Below are 21,845 nucleotides of genomic sequence, written 5' to 3'. Positions count from 1 at the left end.
CAGCCTGCGCAATGTTCCTACACATAACAGACATTGCAAGCCGCCTACCCCGCTGCACTTTCTCATTATAGTGAGAGCACAGCAGTAGGGATGAGCGAACCCGGTGAAGTTTGGGTTTGCTGGGTTTGGCCGAACTTCAAGTCAAAGTTCGGGTTCGGGTCTCGAACTCGAACCCCATTAAAGTCAATAGGTACCCGAAATTCACTTTATTATTTTCCATTAGAACATGGTTATAATCTTCATTCACCAGGACCTACGGTAAAGTCATCGCAGGTCCTGAAGAAAGAAGACGTGCGCAATGAAGGCTGCGTGCTCAAGTGGATGAGGCGAGTTCTTTTATTATTTTTAACCCCTCGATGTCAATTTTATTTAGCATTCTTTCTTAAGAATGCTATTATTTTCCATTATAACGGAAAATAATTAAATCACCCAAATACTGAACTTCAGTGGAAAAGTTCGGGTACGGTACCCGAACTCGCAAAGTTCGGTACGAACCCGAACTTTGCAGTTTAGGTTCACTCAACCCTAAATAGCAGGGTTAGAAGTTTGTGATGTCACATTGTGCAGGCTGCAGTTCCATACTATGATTATCATACAAATGTGTGTCAGCAAAGCAGGGCTGCAGCCCTGTGATGTGTATTGCGAGTAGACAATTAACACCAGCCCACTGGGAAGTTTCCCGGTGGGGTGAATGGCTAATCCGCCCATGTAGGCGCCTCAATAGTAAAATCCTGACAACCCCTTTAAGTTGCCACTGGTAAGATGCAGCTGTTAGATAATGTTAAATTTTTGCATGAACTGGAAAATATTATCTGTCTAAAGGGGATTTGCAGAATGATTTCCTCTATATGGATTCAGAGTTTATGAGGTAGGAGTCTTATCCAGTCTATTATAGTATTCAGATGGTATTTGATTACCACTCAGAATCCTATGCACCCTTGTCTGGAGGAAGTTGCAGACTTTTGTAAGAAATTCTGGGTTTGGCGTCTGCCCAGATATAGCTTGAGCAGTTTACCATGATAAAGACTGGTACAGTGAGTGCGATAGTAAGCAGTTCAGTACATTTCTGTCACACTCTGGTGTGGGAGGGAAACTCCACACCGAACATAGGAGGGAAAGGGGTGAGGGAATAAGGCCTGGAAACTAGTGAAAGGAAATGACACCTCCTAGTAAAACCCTAATCAAAGTCCTGACTAACTAGCAGCATGAACAAACTCCAGAGGTAGGTGAGTTCATACACAGAAATACCCAATGTCCTAACTTACCCTATAGGACCCTGGTGCTAATGTCAGGACTGAGACAACCTGTTCATCCAAAAGGAAGGATGAACAGGAGTCTCCCTCAGGCCTTAATACAAATGACAGGGAAATGCAACACACAAAATAACTCAAACAAAATACAAAAAGGGAAAGAAAACAATTAACTTCAAGTGGCTATGGCAGCACCAGGTACTCAGCCAAGATCCACACACCAGCTATCCACAACTCAAACTGAAGCTATAAACCGCATAGGCTGTTTACCAGTACCGGGACGCTCTCTCGGGGGGAGGCTCCCTTCCCTTATACAACTATATAACTATACAACATTGCAACATGGACTATTAGTATATAACATTCTACATTGGGATACAATATTCTAGAACCGAGTGAATTCTTCAATATATAGCAACAGTTGGGGAGATATAGGTTGGAAGGGGATAAATCTCTGATTCCTCAAATCTCTGACCCCTCACTATGCCCTCAATTAAAAGGAAAAATAGGAAATAATAATAAAAAACCTTTTGGATAGAAATATTGGGTACATATATCATGAAGCTTACATAAAACATCCATTTAGGAGCATACTGAGAATGTGTCCCCAAGATGAAACCCTTTGGGGTGATTTCTGAGTGATTTCCGAAAAAGACGCAGCTAAAACGCACAAGAAACGCAGGTGCGTTTTTTGGGGAATTAATGCGTTTTTCCAGGAAATCCACTTGTGTTAAAATGAGATAAAAAATCAGGAAGATCAAAATAAAGGACATATTTCCGATATGGAGGTTGTCACTACAATGGTATTAATGAAAAGAAATACAAATGAAAAGATAGATATATAGAAAACTGATTATGATTGAATATGTGTTTTGTCCGAGAGAGATCACCCCCCCCCCCCCTTTTTCTATTGGAGAAATATCCATTGGGAAACAACCAAAAGGTGGAGAGGAGATACAATGAAACCAAATGAAATAATAGGACGAGTGTTTTGGTTTTTAGGTGATTTGATTATATAGTTTTGATTGTCACATATGAAATTGGAAAATTCTTGATTTTCAGAAAAATGCCAAAATAAATGTGTATGCAGCATAAATCCATGCCATGGTTTAGGTGGGTGGTTGGGAACCACACAGTATATAAGTAGGGGGTAGTTGGATCTCACATCATAGCCACTGAGGAAGAGGATTAACCCTCGAAACGCGTCTGGCCGATTTGGAGAGGACTAACTACCCACCTAAACCTAAAGAAAATTGGAAGAAAGCCTATTTGAGAAAATCGCTCCTTGAACGGACTGATATACACAGTTATTAACTATCAGGAGCGGTTATTTTGGTTTATCGCGAGCCATGACGAGAGTTGCCGGGATAATGACACACAAACCAGACGAGGTGTGATTACGTCAGAGGAAGAACACGTGATCGAGTAAGAACGCCGAAGATCCCGTGAACAACTATCGGACTTGGAAGAGAACCATACACTATACGATACGGGGACGTAATAGAGTGTCAACACACAGCTAGTCCCACCGAAGCGGACCACCCAAAGGAATAAACACCGCGCAGGGGAAGGTAAGAGGGAGCGCATCAGGGGGACGCCCCAGACGCAACCCCTATATACTAATACCTAACCCCACATACTAACATCTAACCTCTAAGATATACTGATTGCTACTATTGGAGGAATATTAATGGATATTATGAGACTTACATGTCTATCTTGAGTTCTCAATACGCCTGTCTTGAGGTTTAAACATTGCAAGAGGACTTTATCACAAATTGGATATTTCTACCTTCACCTTTTTTATCATAATTTTTGATACATTCGAGTCACTGAGATTGGCACATTATGGACACTTTTTGATATATTGATATATTTATTTCTTGATATTTTTTGTGGTATTTTGATAACTGATATTTGATATTTAGTTGATACACATGGTGTAAATGTACAAGGCATAGGAATATCAAGGTAGAACAATATCTCCAGATACCAACAGCTGAAAGAGCTAGATATATTCACCAATATACAGGAATTTATACAATCGTATATATGTTTTAGAATATATTTTATATGTACTGTAATAAATTTTAAATAGATAAACCATTTAAAAATATATCAGGTGGTGAGTGCTTGTTTTATTCATTTATATAATTGAAATTTTTCTTACATAAACCGCATAGCATAGTGGGAGAAATAACAATAAATAGAAAAGGTTAAATTACCATAATAGCCACACCTGGGGAAAGAAGGTGTGGCAAGCACCAGAAACAACACAGATGTCATTTGAGCCAAACGGAAAACATGTCAGATCAAACCACGTGTTAACAGTCTCACCGATTTCCTGCCACCTGTCGCAGGAATGTCCGTGACAATTTCTCAGTTTTATCCATGACAATAAAAACAAAGGATTTCACAATATGCTGCAGTTTAGAAAAAGTTGTTTTTAGGTTGGTCATCAGCAGCAAGGCTGTACAAGGTATCGTTGGCTACTAAATGGCTGCCCTGCAAGTCGTGACACAAATTAAATTTGGCTATCACTTTTATTTTTATTTGTTACAAAAAAAATAGCCATAATGACCATGTTTTTGTAAACAGAGGGGGAGATGTATCAAAACTGGTGCAAAGGGAAACTGACAGCTGTCTGCAGCAAACAATTATATTCCACAGTTAATTTTTCAAAGATCATTTGCAAAAGGTAAGGATTGTTCCAATTGGCTGCTATGGGCAAATAAACCAGTTATATCTTACTAGCATTTTCTTCATGGTATTTATTTCCCTATAAAAGGTAAGCAGAATTTTTAAAAAGAAGGCAGAATACAAAAAAGTCACCTCAGTAACAAAAAATGTGTATTTGTTTGTCCTTTGTTTAATATTCCCGAAAGATAATCAGCCAAAATATGGAGCTGGTATTTTTACCATAAAAAATTTGGCAAAAAGCGCTGATAAAAAAAAGCCACTAAAAACAGACCTGTAAAAGCACTCATACGGTTTGATACTAGGGTGTTTGGGAGGTGCCCAAGGCAGACTGGGATAGACCAAAAGTCCTAACATAAGCACTCTGAATCAGACTCTCAGGATAATTTACCGTATTTTTTAGAGGAGAACAATAAGAAAAAAATATTTTTCATTACACCTCAGGTGAGACCACCAATCGGACCTCAGCTCACAGCCCCAATCAGATCCCCAATGTTAATAGGACCTCAGGTCAGACCCCAATGTGAATGACCCCAAATCAGACCTTAGATCAGAGCCCAATATAAAGACCCCCAATCAGACCTCAAAGCCATTATTCAGCAGCCCCCAGCCTCAGATGACAAAATAAATAAACCACTTACCTCACCTGCTCCTGGACGCTGACGCTCCTCTCCTCGAGCGCGATCCTCTTCATCCTGCCGTCAGCTGTGCTGTGAACTGGCATGCATAGAGTGAGGTCACAGAGCGCCCTCACGCTGTGCGCAGCCACTGCACAGCTGATAGCCGAGGACCAGGAAGCAGTGAGTACAGAGCCTTCACCACTTCCCGGTCCTCCGGTACTAATGAGAGCTTCCATAATAGAAGCGCTCTTTAGTATTCACCCTATAAGATGCAGTGGCATTTCCACCCCAGTTTGGGGGAAAAAAAGGTGCGTCTTATGGGACAAAAAATACGTTATGTCTTTAAAACGTTCAAATCAGGTCATCTATATGAAAGAATATTTCTGGTAAATATATCTGCATTCAGTATATAATCCTGTTCGAAAAGACCCACCTATAAATTGGCATAAATCTCAGCCCTCAATTTGGTTATACAAATTACCATTAACCCATTTGTGCATTATCACTTACATGTACGTGAGGGAAGGCGGTCTCTTGAAATTCATGTTGGCAAACAGGCAGGTTGATGTTATTGGAAGGAAAACATTGTATGGTATGACACCTTTTGAGATTTAGTTTGCTTCAGGTTCGTCACATTATTCAAAAGGTTCTGTTCAGATCCGTATCAATTCTACCAAACTAAAGTTGCTTCAATTGTCATGAAAATTGCTATATAACTCCCTCTAGTCTCCTAGGATTCAGAATTTTTAAGAAAAGATGTTCTCTTTTCAATGATTTTTTTTCTTATAAATTTTTATTTTTTTCTCTCAACGCTCCCTAACCTCGTGAATGCAATGACAGGAATAGCATTAATGTTAGTGACACTGACAAACATAGCTGTGGGTAAACGCATAGTAAACAGCGTGTTTAAAAAAAAATTATATATAATACGGTATTGTGGCATATCATAATCCAAAGCTGCCATAAATTGTCCCTTATCGGGACAGATTGTGTTTAAAAATAAAAAAATAAAATAAAAAAGTAGCTTGTTGAGGGACCAAGCATTCAATAATTATGCCTTAAAAGGCTTCTGTCACCAGCTTCATAGCGTTATAAACAGGCTGACCTTAGACCTGTGCTCTGGTCAGTACAAATGATCTATCTTGGTCCCATCCTGATATTTTGGTGAAAAAATAAGTTTTAACACATGCAAATTAGCTTCTAGGAGAAACTGGGGTTTTGCAGTTACTCCTTGAGGTTCCGTTATTTCTGCTGCTGCCGTGCACCTTGCACTTTGACAGGCCAGGCATTGTAAACCTCATCACAAAGCTCTGACCTCAAAGTCTCGCTTCTGCTTAGTGTGGTCCAGTAACAGACACAGGCACAGTTTAGAAGAGAACTGCCATCAAGCCTCTTCCCTGTACAAGTGTTAATTCTCAGAAGCAAGAGTGGCTTGTTGGGACCAACCTCTCTCTCTCCTGGCTTCTTCCCCTCTTTTAAACATTCTTTCAAAAAATAAAAAATAAAAATCACAACAACTTTCGCTTGACCACTCCAGCGCAACTAACTACAGGCCTGTCTCTAATCTCTCCATCTTGAAACTCCTGGAACATCTGGCCTACTCTCGCCTCATGCGTTCTCTCCTCTCTCTCCTTGATCCATTACAATCTGGTTTTCACACCCTACGTTCTACAAAAACAGCCCTCAAAGTGACCAATGACTTCCTGACAGCTAAAAGCAACGATGCCTACTCTTCACTAATTCTTCTCAATCTCTCATTGCATTTGACACTATAGACCACCATCTCCTCCTCACCATGCTCCAATCTATCGGCCCTAAGGACAATGTTCACTTTTGGTTTTCTTCGATCTCTCTTGTCGCTCTTTCAGTGTGTCATTTGCTGGCTCTACCTATTCTCCTCTCCCTCTTGCTGTTGTGGTTACTCAGGGTTCAGTCCTAGGTCTTCTCCTCTTTTCTCTGTATACAGTCCCTATTGGACAGACAATTAGCAGATTTGGTTTCCAGTACAATCTCTATACTGATGACACCAAACTATACATTATCCTGTAAGATCACCTCTGCTGTACTACAGTCCACCAGTGACTCTCTGCTGTCTCTAACATCATGTCCCCCCTCTATCTGAAACCGAATCTTAAATTAACTTCTGGTGTTTCCTAGAACTAACCTACCTAAACCTTATATCTCCATCTCAGTGTGTGGCACCACCATCATCTAGACAGCACACCCACTGTCTCAGTGTTCTGTTTGACACTGATGTTTCATTCACCCACTATATTCAATTTCCTCCCCACCTACACCTCAAAAACCTCTTTAGAATTCACCTCTTCCTTACTGTGGAAACAAAAACTCTCATTGTTGCCTTAATCCATTTCTGTCTCGATTACTGGTCTCCCCCTCACCAATCTATCCTGAATGCAGAAGCCAGGCGCATCTATCTGTCTAGGGGCTCATGCACATGAACGTATTTTCTTTCTCTGTCCGTTTCGGGTTTTTTGCAGACCGTATGCGGAACCATTCATTTCAATGGGTCCACAAAATAAACGGAAGTTACTCCGTGTGCATTCTGTTTTCGTAGGTCTGTATTTCAGTTCCACAAAAAAAATAGAACATGTCCTATTCTTGTCCCCATTACAGAAAAGGATAGGACTGTTCTATTAGGGGCCAACTGTTCAGTTCCACAAAATACAGAATGCACACGGACGTCATCCGTATTTTTTGCGGATCCATTTTTTGTGGACTGCAAAATACATACGGTCGTGTGCATGAGCCCTAACTGCTACGCTGATGCCTCCGCTCTGTGCCAGTCATTGCACTGGTTGCCCATACAGTACAGGTTTCAATTTAAAGTTCTCATTCTTAACAAACGGTTTCCGAAATAGCTGCAGCTTCCTTGATTTCTCCTCCGCAAAGCCTTTTTCTTATCTGCTGCTCTTTCTAGAATAGTATCCAGGACTGGTCCAAACAGATAAAATCCGGAGAAGGGGATTGCACATAATTTATTCTTGGAAGCTATGTCCCCTGACCATAACTTAAGCCAAAGAGCCCGCCTTGCCATATTTGTTAATGTCTCATTCCGAGCAGAAAAACAGATAGACTCAGCTGAAGCATCTGCCATGAAAGCTGTAGCCATCTTCAACAGTGGTAGAGACTCCAAAACCTCCTCTCTAGAGGTTTTTAATTTGAGATGGTTTTCAAGCTGATCTAGCCAAAGATTCATTGCTCTGGCTACTGACGTGGCACCAATATTTGTGTTGCTAGACACAGCCAAAGATTTCCACGCTCTCTTTAATAATCCATCTATAGGACTTCCGGTTCCGGCGCGCACATGTGAGGACGTGCGGTGAAGGAGCTCCATATACCCTGCCACATATCGGGGGTTTGCCGGGACCAGAAGCGGGATCACCGCTGCCTATCTTGAACCGGGTGGCTCATGGACAGATACCTGGTCCGCAACGGCCCCCCACTGCTGACCTCTTCACTCCTGCCGCGAGAATCGGCACTGACGCGATCTGACAAGATGGCGGAGGGTAATCGGAGAACAACCCGCTCCTCTTCACAACCCCCCCTACCCCCCGATGCAGATGAATCTTCTAGAGGGGAGTCACCGCCGCAATCGCAGCAGTCGCTGCAGCTCCAGGAGCTGGAGCTCCCTAGCAAAGAAATCGCTTTGGCGGTTGCACAAATACTGGCCCCAGATATTAAGGCCACGTTGGAATCCACCATTGCTGGGACTATGAAGCAATTACAACTGGACATTGCGCAGAACTCTTCCCATATTCGGGAATTAGAGCAAAGAACAGGGAAACTGGAGGATGAGCTTTGCAAAACTCAGTCTCAAGTAAGAGACATAGTTCGTATTAACCAGGCCCTGCAAGATAAAGTGGAGGACCTGGAGAACCCCTCCCGTAGGAGTAATATTCGCATAGTGGGTCTCCCTGAAGATATCCCAGCGCATCATTTGGCACGTTTTTGCTCCTCAGAACTCCCGCAGGCATTGGGATTTGAGTTGCCGCTTACTGTAGAGAGGGCTCATAGAAATGGCCCCCCCAGAGAACCACGCGTTGAAAACCAGCCATCCAGACCGAGGCCGGTTATTGTTAAATTTCCTAACTATGCTGACAAGGAAGCCATCTTAGGGAAGTACAGATGCCTGACTCAACCTCTAAGAGTTAAAGGGAATAAGCTCCTTTTATTCGGTGATTATTCTATGGAAGTAGCTAAAAGAAGGAGAGCGTTTTCCCAGATTTGTACACAGCTGGTCCAGAGGAAAATCCGCTTTGCTCTCATTTATCCGGCTGTATTGCGTGTATTTAAACAAAATAGAGGAACTGACACCTACTTAACACCGAGAGAAGTGACAGATGCCTTAGAAGATGGCGACTTCTGACAGCTCGAGGCCCAGATCAACGCCCAGAGGTCGCTCTTCACCCAGAGGAGGGCGCTCTGGTGGTCAATTGACACCGAGACCTGGTGACACGTCCCAGAATAGGCCTGGTGAAGCCTTTAGCCAGGTATCTCGATCAGACTGGGACGGATATCTGCTGTAGTAAACGGCTATGGCGGGAAAACGAGTATCTGGAACTTGTGAGTTACCAACTTGATACTGCCGGGACTCTGTTTATTCTTATACCGCTACCTTCTAGGTCGTTGATATGAATGCCTTTAAATGAAAGCAGGGTGGAGGTGGGAGGGGAGAACAGAGTGGAGGGTTTTGTTGGCTAATTATCTATGGGTTGTGGAGTTGATGGCATAATGTATTTACACAGGAGGGAATCTGGCGGGACAGAGTCCGAATGTACTCGCCAGTTCGGTGCGAAAATAGTGAAGTCTAAAGTGCCTTATGGCAGATCTATGTGGGTTATACTCACCCAATGGTTTGTTGTTAATGCTGTTTACAGGTTTGGGGGAATGTTTTTAGCCTCTTTTACGGTCATGCTCCATAGATGTTTTGCACTTTCTATACCTAATATAAGCGTCCGGGAGCGGCCTCCACCAGGTGGTACTCCTTGTAAACCCTTTATACTGAACCAATTATGAAAGTAGTCACTTGGAATGTAAAGGGCCTTAGAGCCCCACAGAAAAGAATAATGGTTCTCAAACACCTCAAGAAATTGAAAGCGGATATTGCGTTGCTGCAGGAGAAGCACCTGGGGGAGGCTGACCTATGGTGCATGAAGCGTCTTTGGGTAGGACATGTCATGGGATCCCCATCATGTGGCAGGAAAGCGGGGGTGATAATTCTTATACATAAACGAGCGAGCCATAATGTGATCGCTACTGAATGTGATGAGGAGGGCAGGATTATACATCTTAAATTGTCCACGGACGCGGGTCTTATAGACCTATTCAATGTTTATGGACCTAACACTGGTCAGGCCCCTTTCTTTAGGGTCTTGGAAAGTAAAATTCTACAGGAGGCAGGAAACCAGATTTTAGTCATGGGGGATCTTAACACAGTACATAACCTAGAGGAAGATAGGAAACAGACGCAGTCTTCGCTCCAATCTACGCAGCCTATCAGAGGTGGAAGGTTTTCTTTAGAACCTCTCATTAAGTCCACAGGTATGATAGACATTTGGAGATTTCTGAACCCAGTAGAAAGGGAATTCACTCATTTTTCGCATGTCCACCGGTCGTGGTCCAGGATCGATTATGCCCTGACCTCGCCACAACTTTCGAAAAAGGTCCTTCAGGCTGAGATCACGGACATGGTGATATTGGACCACGCCCCAGTATGCATCACTATTGCAGAAAACACCCACAGAGGCACTGATAAGGTAGCTAGGTAAACGCCAAACCCTATGTCTGACGATGATTTTTTTAGATAGACTGAAAGGCTGGTGGTGGGAATTCTTGGATAATAATTCGGGTCATCGGGATTCCCAAGACGGTTTTAACCAGTCACGGGCGGAGGAACTTCTAGCTAATGTCTCTCTCCCCAAACTTTATGATATGCTAAATAGCCTCAATAAGCCAATTACAGTTGAGGAGGTTCAGGGCACCATTAAGTCACTTGGTAACGGAAAAGCACCGGGCCCGGATGGGTTCCCGGCGAAGTTCTTTAAGGCCCTTGCGGCAGACGTCTCCCCGGTTTTGCAGGAGCTGTTTAACTCCTGTCTACACGGGGGGGACATTATGTCTACAGGGAAGCTGGCCCATATTAAACTGATTCCTAAACGGGGTAAAGATGTTGCTCCGATGGGATCTTACCGCCCGATATCGTTAATTAACCAAGACCTGAAAATTTTGACTAAGCTAATGACCAATAGACTAGCGGAACTCATGCCATCCCTGATCGGACCTCACTAGGTCGGGTTTACAAAAGGGGAGAGCAGCGGTCACTAATAGCAGAACAGTTTTAACGATACAAGATCACCTTTTTTATAATCAGGATCCAGCTGGTTGCCCTGCCCTGCTGTCTGTGGACGCGGAGAAGGCTTTCGACAATGTTAACTGGAATTGGCTTGGGAAAACGCTGGAGGCCTTTGGCTTTACAGGGCCTTTCCGGACGTTCCTGGATAAATTGTACGCTGACCCGATGGCTCAAGTTCATCTACCTGGTTTCTGTCGACGCCTTTCCGCCTCCACAGAGGTACGAGACAGGGTTGCCCCCTATCCCCGCTCCTCTTTAATTTAGCCCTGGAACCTTTAGTCAGATTCCTGATACATTCTGATGTGTACCAGGGGATTAAGGTGGGAACTAAAGAAACTAAACTCACAATTTTCGCAGATGACATAATTATTTTCCTTAACTCCCCAGAAACCAATCTTAAAAAAGTATTAGATTCTCTACAGTATTTTGGGGAGGTGACAGGCTATCGGGTGAACGTGAGCAAAAAAGTCAATTGTTATATTTAAAAAGGATATACTAGAGATCGCACCGCACCAATTATACTCCAGGAAGTAGAGGTAGTCCCCCAATACTTGACTTATCTGGGGATTAAAATAGGTAGAAGTCCACTGTCCCTATATAAATTTAACTATAGCCCACTAATCAGGAAGATAGAGGAAGAACTTGATAGGTGGCTGAATTTGCCATTGTCTCTATTCGGGAGGGCCCATCTAGTGAAGATGGTTAGCTTTGCCAGATTACTTTATCCCATGCAAACAATTCCTCTCCTAAAACACATATGGACGTTGCCAGAATTCGAAAGGTTTTTTCACGCTTTTTATGGCGAGGTAGGAGACAGAGGATCGCGTACGCGAAACTATGTCTGTTGAAATGGGAGGGGGGCATACAGATGCCTAATATCAGGAATTATAACCTAGCTTCCCTCTGGAGACATATTAAGGATTGGATGTCTGGTTCCTCAAATTTTTCCAATACCCCCTTGGAGAAGGAATTGGCCGTTCCATGGGATTTGAGAGCTATTTTGCACACCAGAATCCGAGACATTGCTCTGGCTTTGAGGAAATATACACTACTGAAGGATACTTTAGCTACGTGGAGAGGGGTCCGTAAACTGTTTCGATTACCTATGTATCTCTCTCCATACATGCCATTATGGACCCTCCCAGCCTTTCCAGCGGGGTTACAGTCAGTAATGTTTACACTCTGGAAAGAGAAGGGAATCATTTCCTTGAAACAGTTGCTTAACCCTATGGAAAGTGAGTTATTGTCTTGGCAAAATATCAGGTCCCAGTTCCGGTTGCCTCCCTCGCACTTCTTCCCATATAGTCAAATTAGTTCTTTTTGCCGGTCTCAGTCGCTGGACATGGGAGACCAGGAAAGGTTCGATGCCCTAATGGGAACTCAAAATAATTCTCTTTCAGATCTATACCGGAAAATTCAAAATACTCATTTGATTCCTATAGAAGCAAAAGTTTTCCAGAAATGGGAAGTTGAGCTGGGGGAAGAGGAGTTGACCCCAAAGTTAAGGGAAGGCTTGGAACGTGTGAGGCAGGCGACAGGAAATGAGACTTGGAGGGAAATGCACTTCAGGATTTTGCACAAAGCAACGTATGCGTTTGACTTGTCTTATAGGGATGCTCCAGCACACTATCTTAGATGGTGCCCAAAATGTCAACTCCAGAAAGCCAATCTGTTGCATGGGCTGTGGGGCTGCCCATCTTTAACTCCCCTGTGGAAGGGTGCGCTAGAACTCATGAAACAGATCTGGGGAGTGGAAGTACAATTGAATCCACTACATTGTATTTTTCATTATATACCTTGGGATACTAAGGGGGAAATAACTCACTCCACACATGTCAAAGGTATACATCGGTTTTTACTAGCAGTTAAAAAAACGATATTGAGGCACTGGATATTCCCCACCATTCCCACATTGGACGAAACAGTGGGCATTATGAGCCGTATTCTCTATATGGATAGGCTGGAGGCAGAGAACAATAAGGATAAGTCCACGAAATCCTTCTTCAGTAAGTGGAGGAAATTTATCAGCCATGTTCTAACTCCTATGGAGATTCAGGAGGTAATGAAGCCTTTTTGCCACACTAAATGGTATCTGGAAGAACAGATAAAGGGGGACGTTAGGTGCACTAGAGATAGATATCCCGTGATGGTAGCACTCGCTAACTAGAGGTGTAGACAGGATTCCTTCAGGTTATAGATACAGGGGCCGGCAAGCGGCCGTGAGGCAGACATCTTTGATGGAGAGTACTTTTACTTGACCGAACGTTGGGCACACAGTTGGGGTGACAAAGGTTCATGGGAGGGGGGAGGTGGGTGGGAGAAAATGGAAAATTGGGAAATGTTATTATCTTATGCCATATATGACACTTTATTGTACGTGTATCTGGAAATGACATTTGTATCTGCTAAGTGTCTTTTTACATCTATATGCTGCTAATTGATGTTTCCCTGAATAAAAATATTTTGAAAAAATAAAAAATAATCCATCTATTTTACGATCCATCAGAGCCTTCATCTTGGATGAGTCTGCAAAGGGAATCGTAGTTTTCTTTGCCACCTTTGCTAATTGTGTGTTGACTTTAGGGATTTCTTCCCATAATTTTGTCGCTTTCAGATTGAATAGAAGTCTGCATTTAAACTTACACGGTAAATACTGTTTCTTTTCCGCATCTTCCCACTCCTCCTCTATTAATTCTTTCAAATTTGAGATTACTGGAAAGAGTTTCTTCTTTTTCGCTCTCAGGCCCCTGAACATCTCATACTGAATAGTTTGGGCCTGTTCCTCATCTTCTACCGCCATAGTTTGTCTTACTGTGGTTAGAAGGGGATCTAGATCCTCGCAGGAAAAAAGAGGTATCTCCTAGATTCTTCTGAAAAGGAGGAAGGGAAATGCTGATCATCTTCTTCCAATTCTCCCTCTGAATAATATAAGCCATAGTCTTCAGAGTCTGAACCCATTTGAACCCTGGGTGTCTTAGACGGTGGCGGAGAGGGGACTGGGGGGTGGAACCAGGTTAGACACAGATGCCTGAACTCTTATCATAACTCTAAATTCCAATAAAAAAGAAGGCTGCTTCTCTAAGAATTTTTGTAAGGCAGTCAGGGCATAATTGTTTATTATAAGACTCCAGAAGTCTTTTAGAACATGTCGCACACTTTCTAGCCTTCTATTTTGTTTCTACATTGGACGAGAGAGAGAAAGAGAAAAAAAAATATAAAAAAATCTGTACTAGCCTGCTGCTTTCCAGATATCTAGACCTCCATGGCGCACAGACTGTACCCCTCAGCTGCAGTCATATAAATGGACTAACCCCATTAGGTCCAATCCCCGCCGCACCGCTCCTCCTCCTCTTCCTGGGAGACTTATTCCATGGAAGAGTCTAACCCCATGCAAGGCCTCACTAAATCAAGGCCTCCAGCATGCAACGACTGGTGCTGCCATCTTCTTCTGGCCACGTGACCTGATTGGCAATCGCACGCACAGACGCACGCCAAGGAGACACAGCCGAGCCCAGAGCTCCCTCAGGAGAAGCGGCATCCAAGCACCCTACAGGTATCTGGGAAGAGCTAGGGAACCCCTTCCCAGAGGGGTGCTAGCTTAAGCTACTGGAGACTGAGGAGAGGCATAAACCCCCGACACAGCCTCAGCCTTCTTATCCTAAATAGGGTACTTCTCCTCTTCATCCCTAAGCAGGAACTCCTTCTCTGCTTCCCTATCCCTGTAGGGACAGGAAGAACACTGGTGTGTGGGGAGGGGCCTTTTAATCTCTTTCGCTTCCTGTCCCTACAGAGATCAATAGGACATCCTCCAGTGGTGCTGTCATGGAGGAACATCCTGAAAAATGACTGTTCTGGCACAGTTTTTATTTATTCTGAGAGACATATTTATTTATTTTTTGAGCGCTTGTGTTATGTGGGGTCTAATTTTTTACGGGATGAGATGATTGTTTGATAGGTACCATTTTGGGGTATATATGACTTTTTGATCGTTTTGGCATGGTTTTTATTTTTATTTTTTAAGGCGTCCACCTGAGCGGCGATACCTTATATGTCTCCTTTGCTTTTTTACAATCTTACATACCGTTTTTTTCGCCCCATAGGACACATTTCTCCCCCCAAAAGTGTGTGTGGGGGGGGGGGGGGGGGTGAGAAATGCCCCTGAGTCTTATGGGGCAAATACTAATGAGCGCTCATTAGTACCGTAGGACCAGGAAGCAGTCAAGGCTCTGTACTCACCGCTTCCTGGTCCTCGGCTGTCAGCTGCTCTCTGTGACCTCACGCTGTGCACCCCAGTTCACAGCACAGTCGACAGCAGGAGGAAGAAGATTGCGGGTGGTGAGGCGGCATCCAGGAGCAGGAGAGGTAAGTGGTTTTTTTATTTTATAAAACATGAGGCTGCTGGGGGCTGATCTGAGGCAATGGAGGTGATGAGAGGTATAAGGGCTGATAATGGGGGCTGAGAGAGGCATAAGGGGCTGTCTATTACCATTGTAATTCACTGACAGCCTGCGAGACCCAGGGGGCTGGATCTCACATGCTTCCATAGAAGGCAGCCACGATGCCTATGGATAGCATCGGCCTGCCTTCCCAGCCATCGGGTCACTGTCACCACAGTGCAGAGACCCGATGGGGACCGGGAGGGAGCCCCCTTCCTCTCCACTAACCATACATGCCGTGGTCAGCACTGACCGCGGCATAGCAAGGGTTAATGAGCCGGCATCTCTGTTTTCACAGATGCTAGCACATACAGCAGGGTCAGTGACTGCCGGGCCTCTGCTGCTGAATGGGCGGGTGTAGCTCCTGCACCCGCTCGATCAGCCTACCGTACTTGTATGGCGCTGGGGTTTAAATCATGTCCTACAGCGCCGTACATGTACGGTATCCTAAGGGTTAAGTCTTTATGCTTTTTGTCTTACTATAAACATAAGTGAGTTAATTAAGAAATATAGTCTGTTTCCTTTGGTTCTGTTTTGTAACATTTATAAGGAACTTATACACACATACTCACATATTGAAACATGAAATATAGAAAAGGACTTTTGCAGTATTTTGAATTGTGTGTGTACGTAATATCTACATGTATTTTTCCATTATACCATCATGCTTCTGAATAAATGCCTATTAAACGCTTTTGATTCGTCATATTAAAATTGATGGCTAAACAGGGGTGGTTAGACACCCCAATGTACAACTAATAACTTGTCCTAAATTGGAGCATCTCTGACGAGCAATCACTCTAATTTTGTGGATCTTCACTTACAGAAATATGTAATTGGCCTCCTATCATTTCTTAGAGACTCCACTTAACTTATTTGTGAATTGCTACAACTTAATCCACCATAGTCCTCTCTTTTAACCCCTTAGTGACCACACATATGCGTATAACTGAGCAGGAGAACGGAAAGGCTGATCTATCACAAAATATCTTCGCTCCCAGCAGTTTTTAAAAAAATTTGGACTGAAGATTTCAAATTTCTCAGTGCATAGATAGAGACTTTGGGACTTTCTAAGTATTAGCTGACTGTGCATTACCATTTTCCACAGATATAGTGCAATAAAAATGCAAATGAACAGGATACAGATGTACCATGGTTAGCACTCCCTCTGTTAACTCAAATTTCTTAACTCATTTCATTATCTTGAGACAAAAGCCATTGAAAAGCAATTGAAGGTGTTTGCTTAGATTAGATAACCAAACTCAGAAATCTCAGAAAAAAGGAGTGCTAACCATGTTGTAGCTGTATATTACACATATTTAGTGGCATGAATGAACTCTGCATATGTTTAATTTTAAGAGGTGTGATCTATGAAACTTTCTGCTTTGGTCAAAATTTTACCCACTAATATAAACTATTGTACAATTTTTATGAAAAATTACAATTTGTTGCAAAATTGCATGAAAGTGTCTGTGTGTATGAAGCGCTGAGTGGCATTCTGACGTGTGAAAGGTGTCTACTTTCAGAAAATATGGTTAAAGAGGGTTAATCAGAAATGGCCAACTGAAATATTCAAACACTGTATTAAACCAATATTTGTATACTCACATCTTTACTTCAAAGGTTCCCGTCCTTTTCAAAATTGCATTGGCAATTAATTCCTGATGACTCTCCTCTGAGCCCACCAACTGCATAAATTGAATACATATATCTTAGATTTATATATTTATCCACAAATTACATAATCTGCAATGTTGATAAATGTTAATGTACCTAGGCCACAGTATATACAGTCATGGAAATAAAACTAGGGACAGAATAGAAGAAGGACTTGCTTACAAGTAAACTAAATACCAGTACTCAAAGTCAGGTAGCAGCTGCAAAAGCAATAAGATTTTGAGGTGTATAAAAAGACATAAAAAATAATTGTGGTCCCACTGTATGAAGAATAATCTCAAATTCTAGTAAAGTACTGGGAAAAGCTTGTGGAACGCTAGTTCACGTGTTAGATTGAAATAGAAAGTAATTTAAAAGGTAATGGCATCAAATACGAACAATGTGAACAAGTAAACTTTTGACGTCTAGTATATATATTAGTTACAGTGAAATGTAACATTCTCTTTTGCAAAAATAATGAGCCTGTTATTAAATATATATATACACACACACACACACACACACACACACACACACACATACATACATACATACACACACACACACCTAAAGAATTATTAGGAACACCATACTAATACGGTGTTGGACCCCCTTTTGCCTTCAGAACTGCCTTACTTCTACGTGGCATTGATTCAACAAGGTGCTGATAGCATTCTTTAGAAATGTTGGCCCATATTGATAGGATAGCATCTTGCAGTTGATGGAGATTTGAGGGATGCACATCCAGGGCACGAAGCTCCCGTTCCACCACATCCCAAAGATGCTCTATTGGGTTGAGATCTGGTGACTGTGGGGGCCATTTTAGTACAGTGAACTCATTGTCATGTTCAAGAAACCAATTTGAAATGATTCAAACTTTGTGACATGGTGCATTATCCTGCTGGAAGTAGCCATCAGAGGATGGATACATGTTCTCATTCTGTTTACGCTAAATTCGGACTCTACCATTTGAATGTCTCAACAGAAATCGAGACTCATCAGACCAGGCAACATTTTTCCAGTCTTCAACAGTCCAATTTTGGTGAGCTCGTGCAAATTTTAGCCTCTTTTTCCTATTTGTAGTGATGAGTGGTACCCGGTGGGGTCTTCTGCTGTTGTAGCCCATCCGCCTCAAGGTTGTGCGTGTTGTGGCTTCACAAATGCTTTGCTGCATACCTCGGTTGTAACGAGTGGTTATTTCAGTCAACGTTACTCTATCAGCTTGAATCAGTCGGCCCATTCTCCTCTGACCTCTAGCATCCACAAGGCATTTTTGCCCACAGGACTGCCGCATACTAGATGTTTTTCCCTTTTCACACCATTCTTTGTAAACCCTATAAATGGTTGTGCGTGAAAATCCCAGTAACTGAGCAGATTGTGAAATACTCAGACCGGCCCGTCTGGCACCAACAACCATGCCACGCTCAAAATGGCTTAAATCACCTTTCTTTCCCATTCTGACATTCAGTTTGGAGTTCAGTAGATTGTCTTGACCAGGACCACACCCCTAAATGCATTGAAGCAACTGCCATGTGATTGGTTGACTAGATAATTGCATTAATGAGAAATAGAACAGGTGTTCCTAATAATTCTAGTGCATATATGTATATACAAGTTAAACTTGAAGGACATGCTACAAGACAACCTGAAACAATGCCAGAGGTTTCATTAGCAAAAAATAAATAAATGAGGAGACAGCAAATTTAATAACTCTGCGCCTAAAATCTCTCAATATGCAAAATTTGGCGGATCCAGAGTTTAAACTTATTTACTACATGCTTGACAAGGAGGTATGGCTTACCGGAATCTAGGCGGAGCTTGACTGGAAATTGAGCGGGGTTACATTTCAACTCAATTCTGGCAGAAAAATGGGTCTCCAAGTAAGCCAACCAATAGTTGGTACAGAGTCAATGAAAAGCATCTATCCCTGCACCACATTCATCATACAGCCTGAGCAACTGTGATAAATCTGGTGTGGGTTCCTTCCCGATAACTGCCTGCTCTTCAGTGAAAATGTAGAGCTGCATTAAAATGCACTGCTCACCTCCACTGTATGAGGATTAGCAAATCGCTAGTTTCATCGTTCGACCTCATGCAGATTAATTCATGAGCAGTCTAAATATGTCCAGTCTCTACACTGTCTCTTCAAGACTCTAAAATGGCTGGCTTGTGTGTGTAATTGGCTGATAAATTTATGAGCCAGCCGATGAGAATTAGATTTTTTTTACGGGACACCTTAGACCTTTGTGCCATTAGATAATGGATATAATATTAAAACAATAACTATTTGAGGAAAAACTGAAAATCATGAAAAATAAACATTTATTAATTTTTTTTCTATTACAAAAGGTTTCAAGATAAAACATTTTTAAAAGCCATTACCGTACACTTGTACCCTGAAAATGGATGCCATCTATGTAATTTATCTACTGGCTGTGCCCTCTGCAAGACTTCAAAAGACGAGCACATTTTGGCGGCCTATTTTTCTATTGCTGGTTGTATGGCATCGTACTGCCATAAAAATCTTGTACAGCACCAAAACATTACAAGCCCCTTTCAAAGTGACTTTTTTAGGTTATTCCCCTAAGGTATTCATCTTGAGGAAATTTGGACATTAAGTTTTTTTTAAAATATATATAATTTTACACAGAAAAAAAACCCTGTTACAAAATATAGCTAAAACAAATACCTAGATTTTTAGAATAAAAATGTGCATGTTTGTATATTTTACACACATGAATTCCACTATACTATTGCTAAAACTAATAATATATTTTTTTTTTATGAACGAAAAAGGGTGTTTGTATGGGTATGTACGTAGTCTGCTATACTATTGCTAATGCTAGTAACTATTGCTATAACTTAATTTATTTTTCTGTATTTCTCTTTTTATAAAATATATATATTTTTTTTTTTTAAAGTGAATTAACCCCTTCTTGCCACAGTCAAGGCAGGAAGCAGTTAATTCCCAGCCTGCAGGCTGACTCTTCATTTTATAGCAGGTGACAAAAAGAGCTCCCTGACTGCTTTTAGATTTTACAATTTGATAGACGCTTGTAGCACACCGCTACAAGCGTCTATTACTGCCTGACCGCTGGTCATGTCACTTCTCCCAGTGACTGGAGCTGCCTGATGACAGCACGGTCACGTCGATATGCAGCGGCACTGGCTGCCGGCAAATCGCAATGTAACCTGATGCTTTTATAAGTCGGGTTACAGATAACTGCCTAACGCCGCAATGCATAAAGTCGTGCGGCAGTAGGCAAGTGGATAAACATTCCCATGGTTTCTCCAGGTGTGTAAGGAGCCAGGAGCATGCCTTCAAACTTTTGACAATATAGTACAGGAGGCCAGAATTTCTTTATAAAATAACATTCACCATTATGGTAACGGAATCCATAACGCAATTCACCTTTTACCACTAAACGAAGTGTGAACGAATTTCAAAATATGAAATTTGCTCATCTCTAGTAAAAAAAAATCTACTTTCTGTAACTAAATGTACATTTTTTAGGCCTGCATGCCTACTTATTTTCTGGGCACCTGTTGCCCATTTTTGCCTATATGCACAGTTCTAGATACTTTTACTGATACCTTTTTTGAACTTTAATACAAAGATTAAAAAATGAAATGGAGAAGGACTTAGAAAATGCAGTTCACAGTAGGGATCGACCGATTATCGGTTTGGCCGATATTATCGGCCGATATTGAGGATTTTGAACGTTATCGGTTTCGGCATCTATTTTGCCGATATACCGATAACGTATGGGGAACACAGATCGCGCTGCTCTCAGCGCTCTCTGTGTTCCCTCCGCAGCACAGGGGAGAAGGAAGCAGTGTCTCCTCCCCCTGTGCTGCTGCTGCCGCCAATGAGGGGATAGAACATAAGAGGAGGGGAGGGGCTGTGGCCGCTGCGCCACCAATGAAGATAAGCCTCTCATTCATTCATATACAGGAGGCGGGAGCTGGCTGCAGAATCACATAGCCGGCTCCCGACCTCTATGAGCAATAGCTGCGGTCCGCGGTAGTTAACTCCTCAGGTGCCGCGGATCGCAGCTACCGCTGATAGAGGTCGGGAGCCGGCTATGTGATTCTGCAGCCAGCTCTCGCCTCCTGTATATGAATGATTGAGAGACTTATCTTCATTGGTGGCGCAGTGCGCCCCCCCCCCCCCCCCCCCAAGCCCCACCCAGTATTAATCATTGGTGGCAGTGGCCACAGGATCCCCTCTCCCCTGCTCCTCCGATCGGAGCCCCAGCTGGCTGCCATGTTCAGCTCCATGCTGCTGTGTGCACTATGCACAGAGCAGCAGGGACAGTGTGAGCTCCTATTCACCCTGATAGAGATCTATCAGGGGGAATAGGACAAGGGTTCTAGTCCCTAAGGGGGCTAAAAGTTAGTAAAAAAACAACACAAAAATATTAAGTATAAATGAAAAAGATTTATAAAAAGAAAAAAAATACACATTAACAATAAACAAAAAAAATACACATTAACAATAAACATATTAATTTTTTAGCAGATTTGTGTAGGAATTTTTTTTTTTCTCAAAAATGAAAATTACCAGAATATCGGTATAAATTATCGGCTATCGGCCTGAAAGTTCACAAATTATCGGTATCGGTATCGGCCCTAAAAAATCAATATCGGTCGATCCCTAGTTCACAGTAAACTAAACTACGGAAACCAGTGTTAAAGGGGTTGTCAGAGTTCAGAGGTGAACCCAGACATATTCCCCATTTTCACTCAGGCAGCTCCCCTGATTTGAGCATCGGAGCATTTAATGCTCCTATGCTCTCCTTTGTCCAGGGCC

The 21,845-nt window shown here is 42.5% G+C and overlaps 1 protein-coding gene across 2 annotated transcripts in view; it reads right to left on the bottom strand.

Moving 5' to 3' along the window:
* Positions 1 to 21,845, bottom strand: part of CENPM (centromere protein M) — a 433,445-nt gene that overhangs the window by 312,372 nt on the left and 99,228 nt on the right. For both annotated transcript variants that reach the window (XR_005774194.1, XM_040407185.1), the window contains exon 2: positions 16,985 to 17,064. Coding sequence is in view for 1 of the 2 variants with exons in the window: in XM_040407185.1 (XP_040263119.1) it covers positions 16,985 to 17,064 (80 nt within the window). In the remaining variant the exon portion in view is untranslated. The remainder of the gene's footprint in view (positions 1 to 16,984; positions 17,065 to 21,845) is intronic.

Source organism: Bufo bufo, chromosome 9, assembly GCF_905171765.1.
Source record: "Bufo bufo chromosome 9, aBufBuf1.1, whole genome shotgun sequence".
Classification (NCBI taxonomy): Eukaryota; Metazoa; Chordata; class Amphibia; order Anura; family Bufonidae; genus Bufo; species Bufo bufo.
The sequence above is the reverse complement of the archived record's forward strand: the minus strand, read 5'-3'. Positions and strand labels throughout refer to the sequence as shown.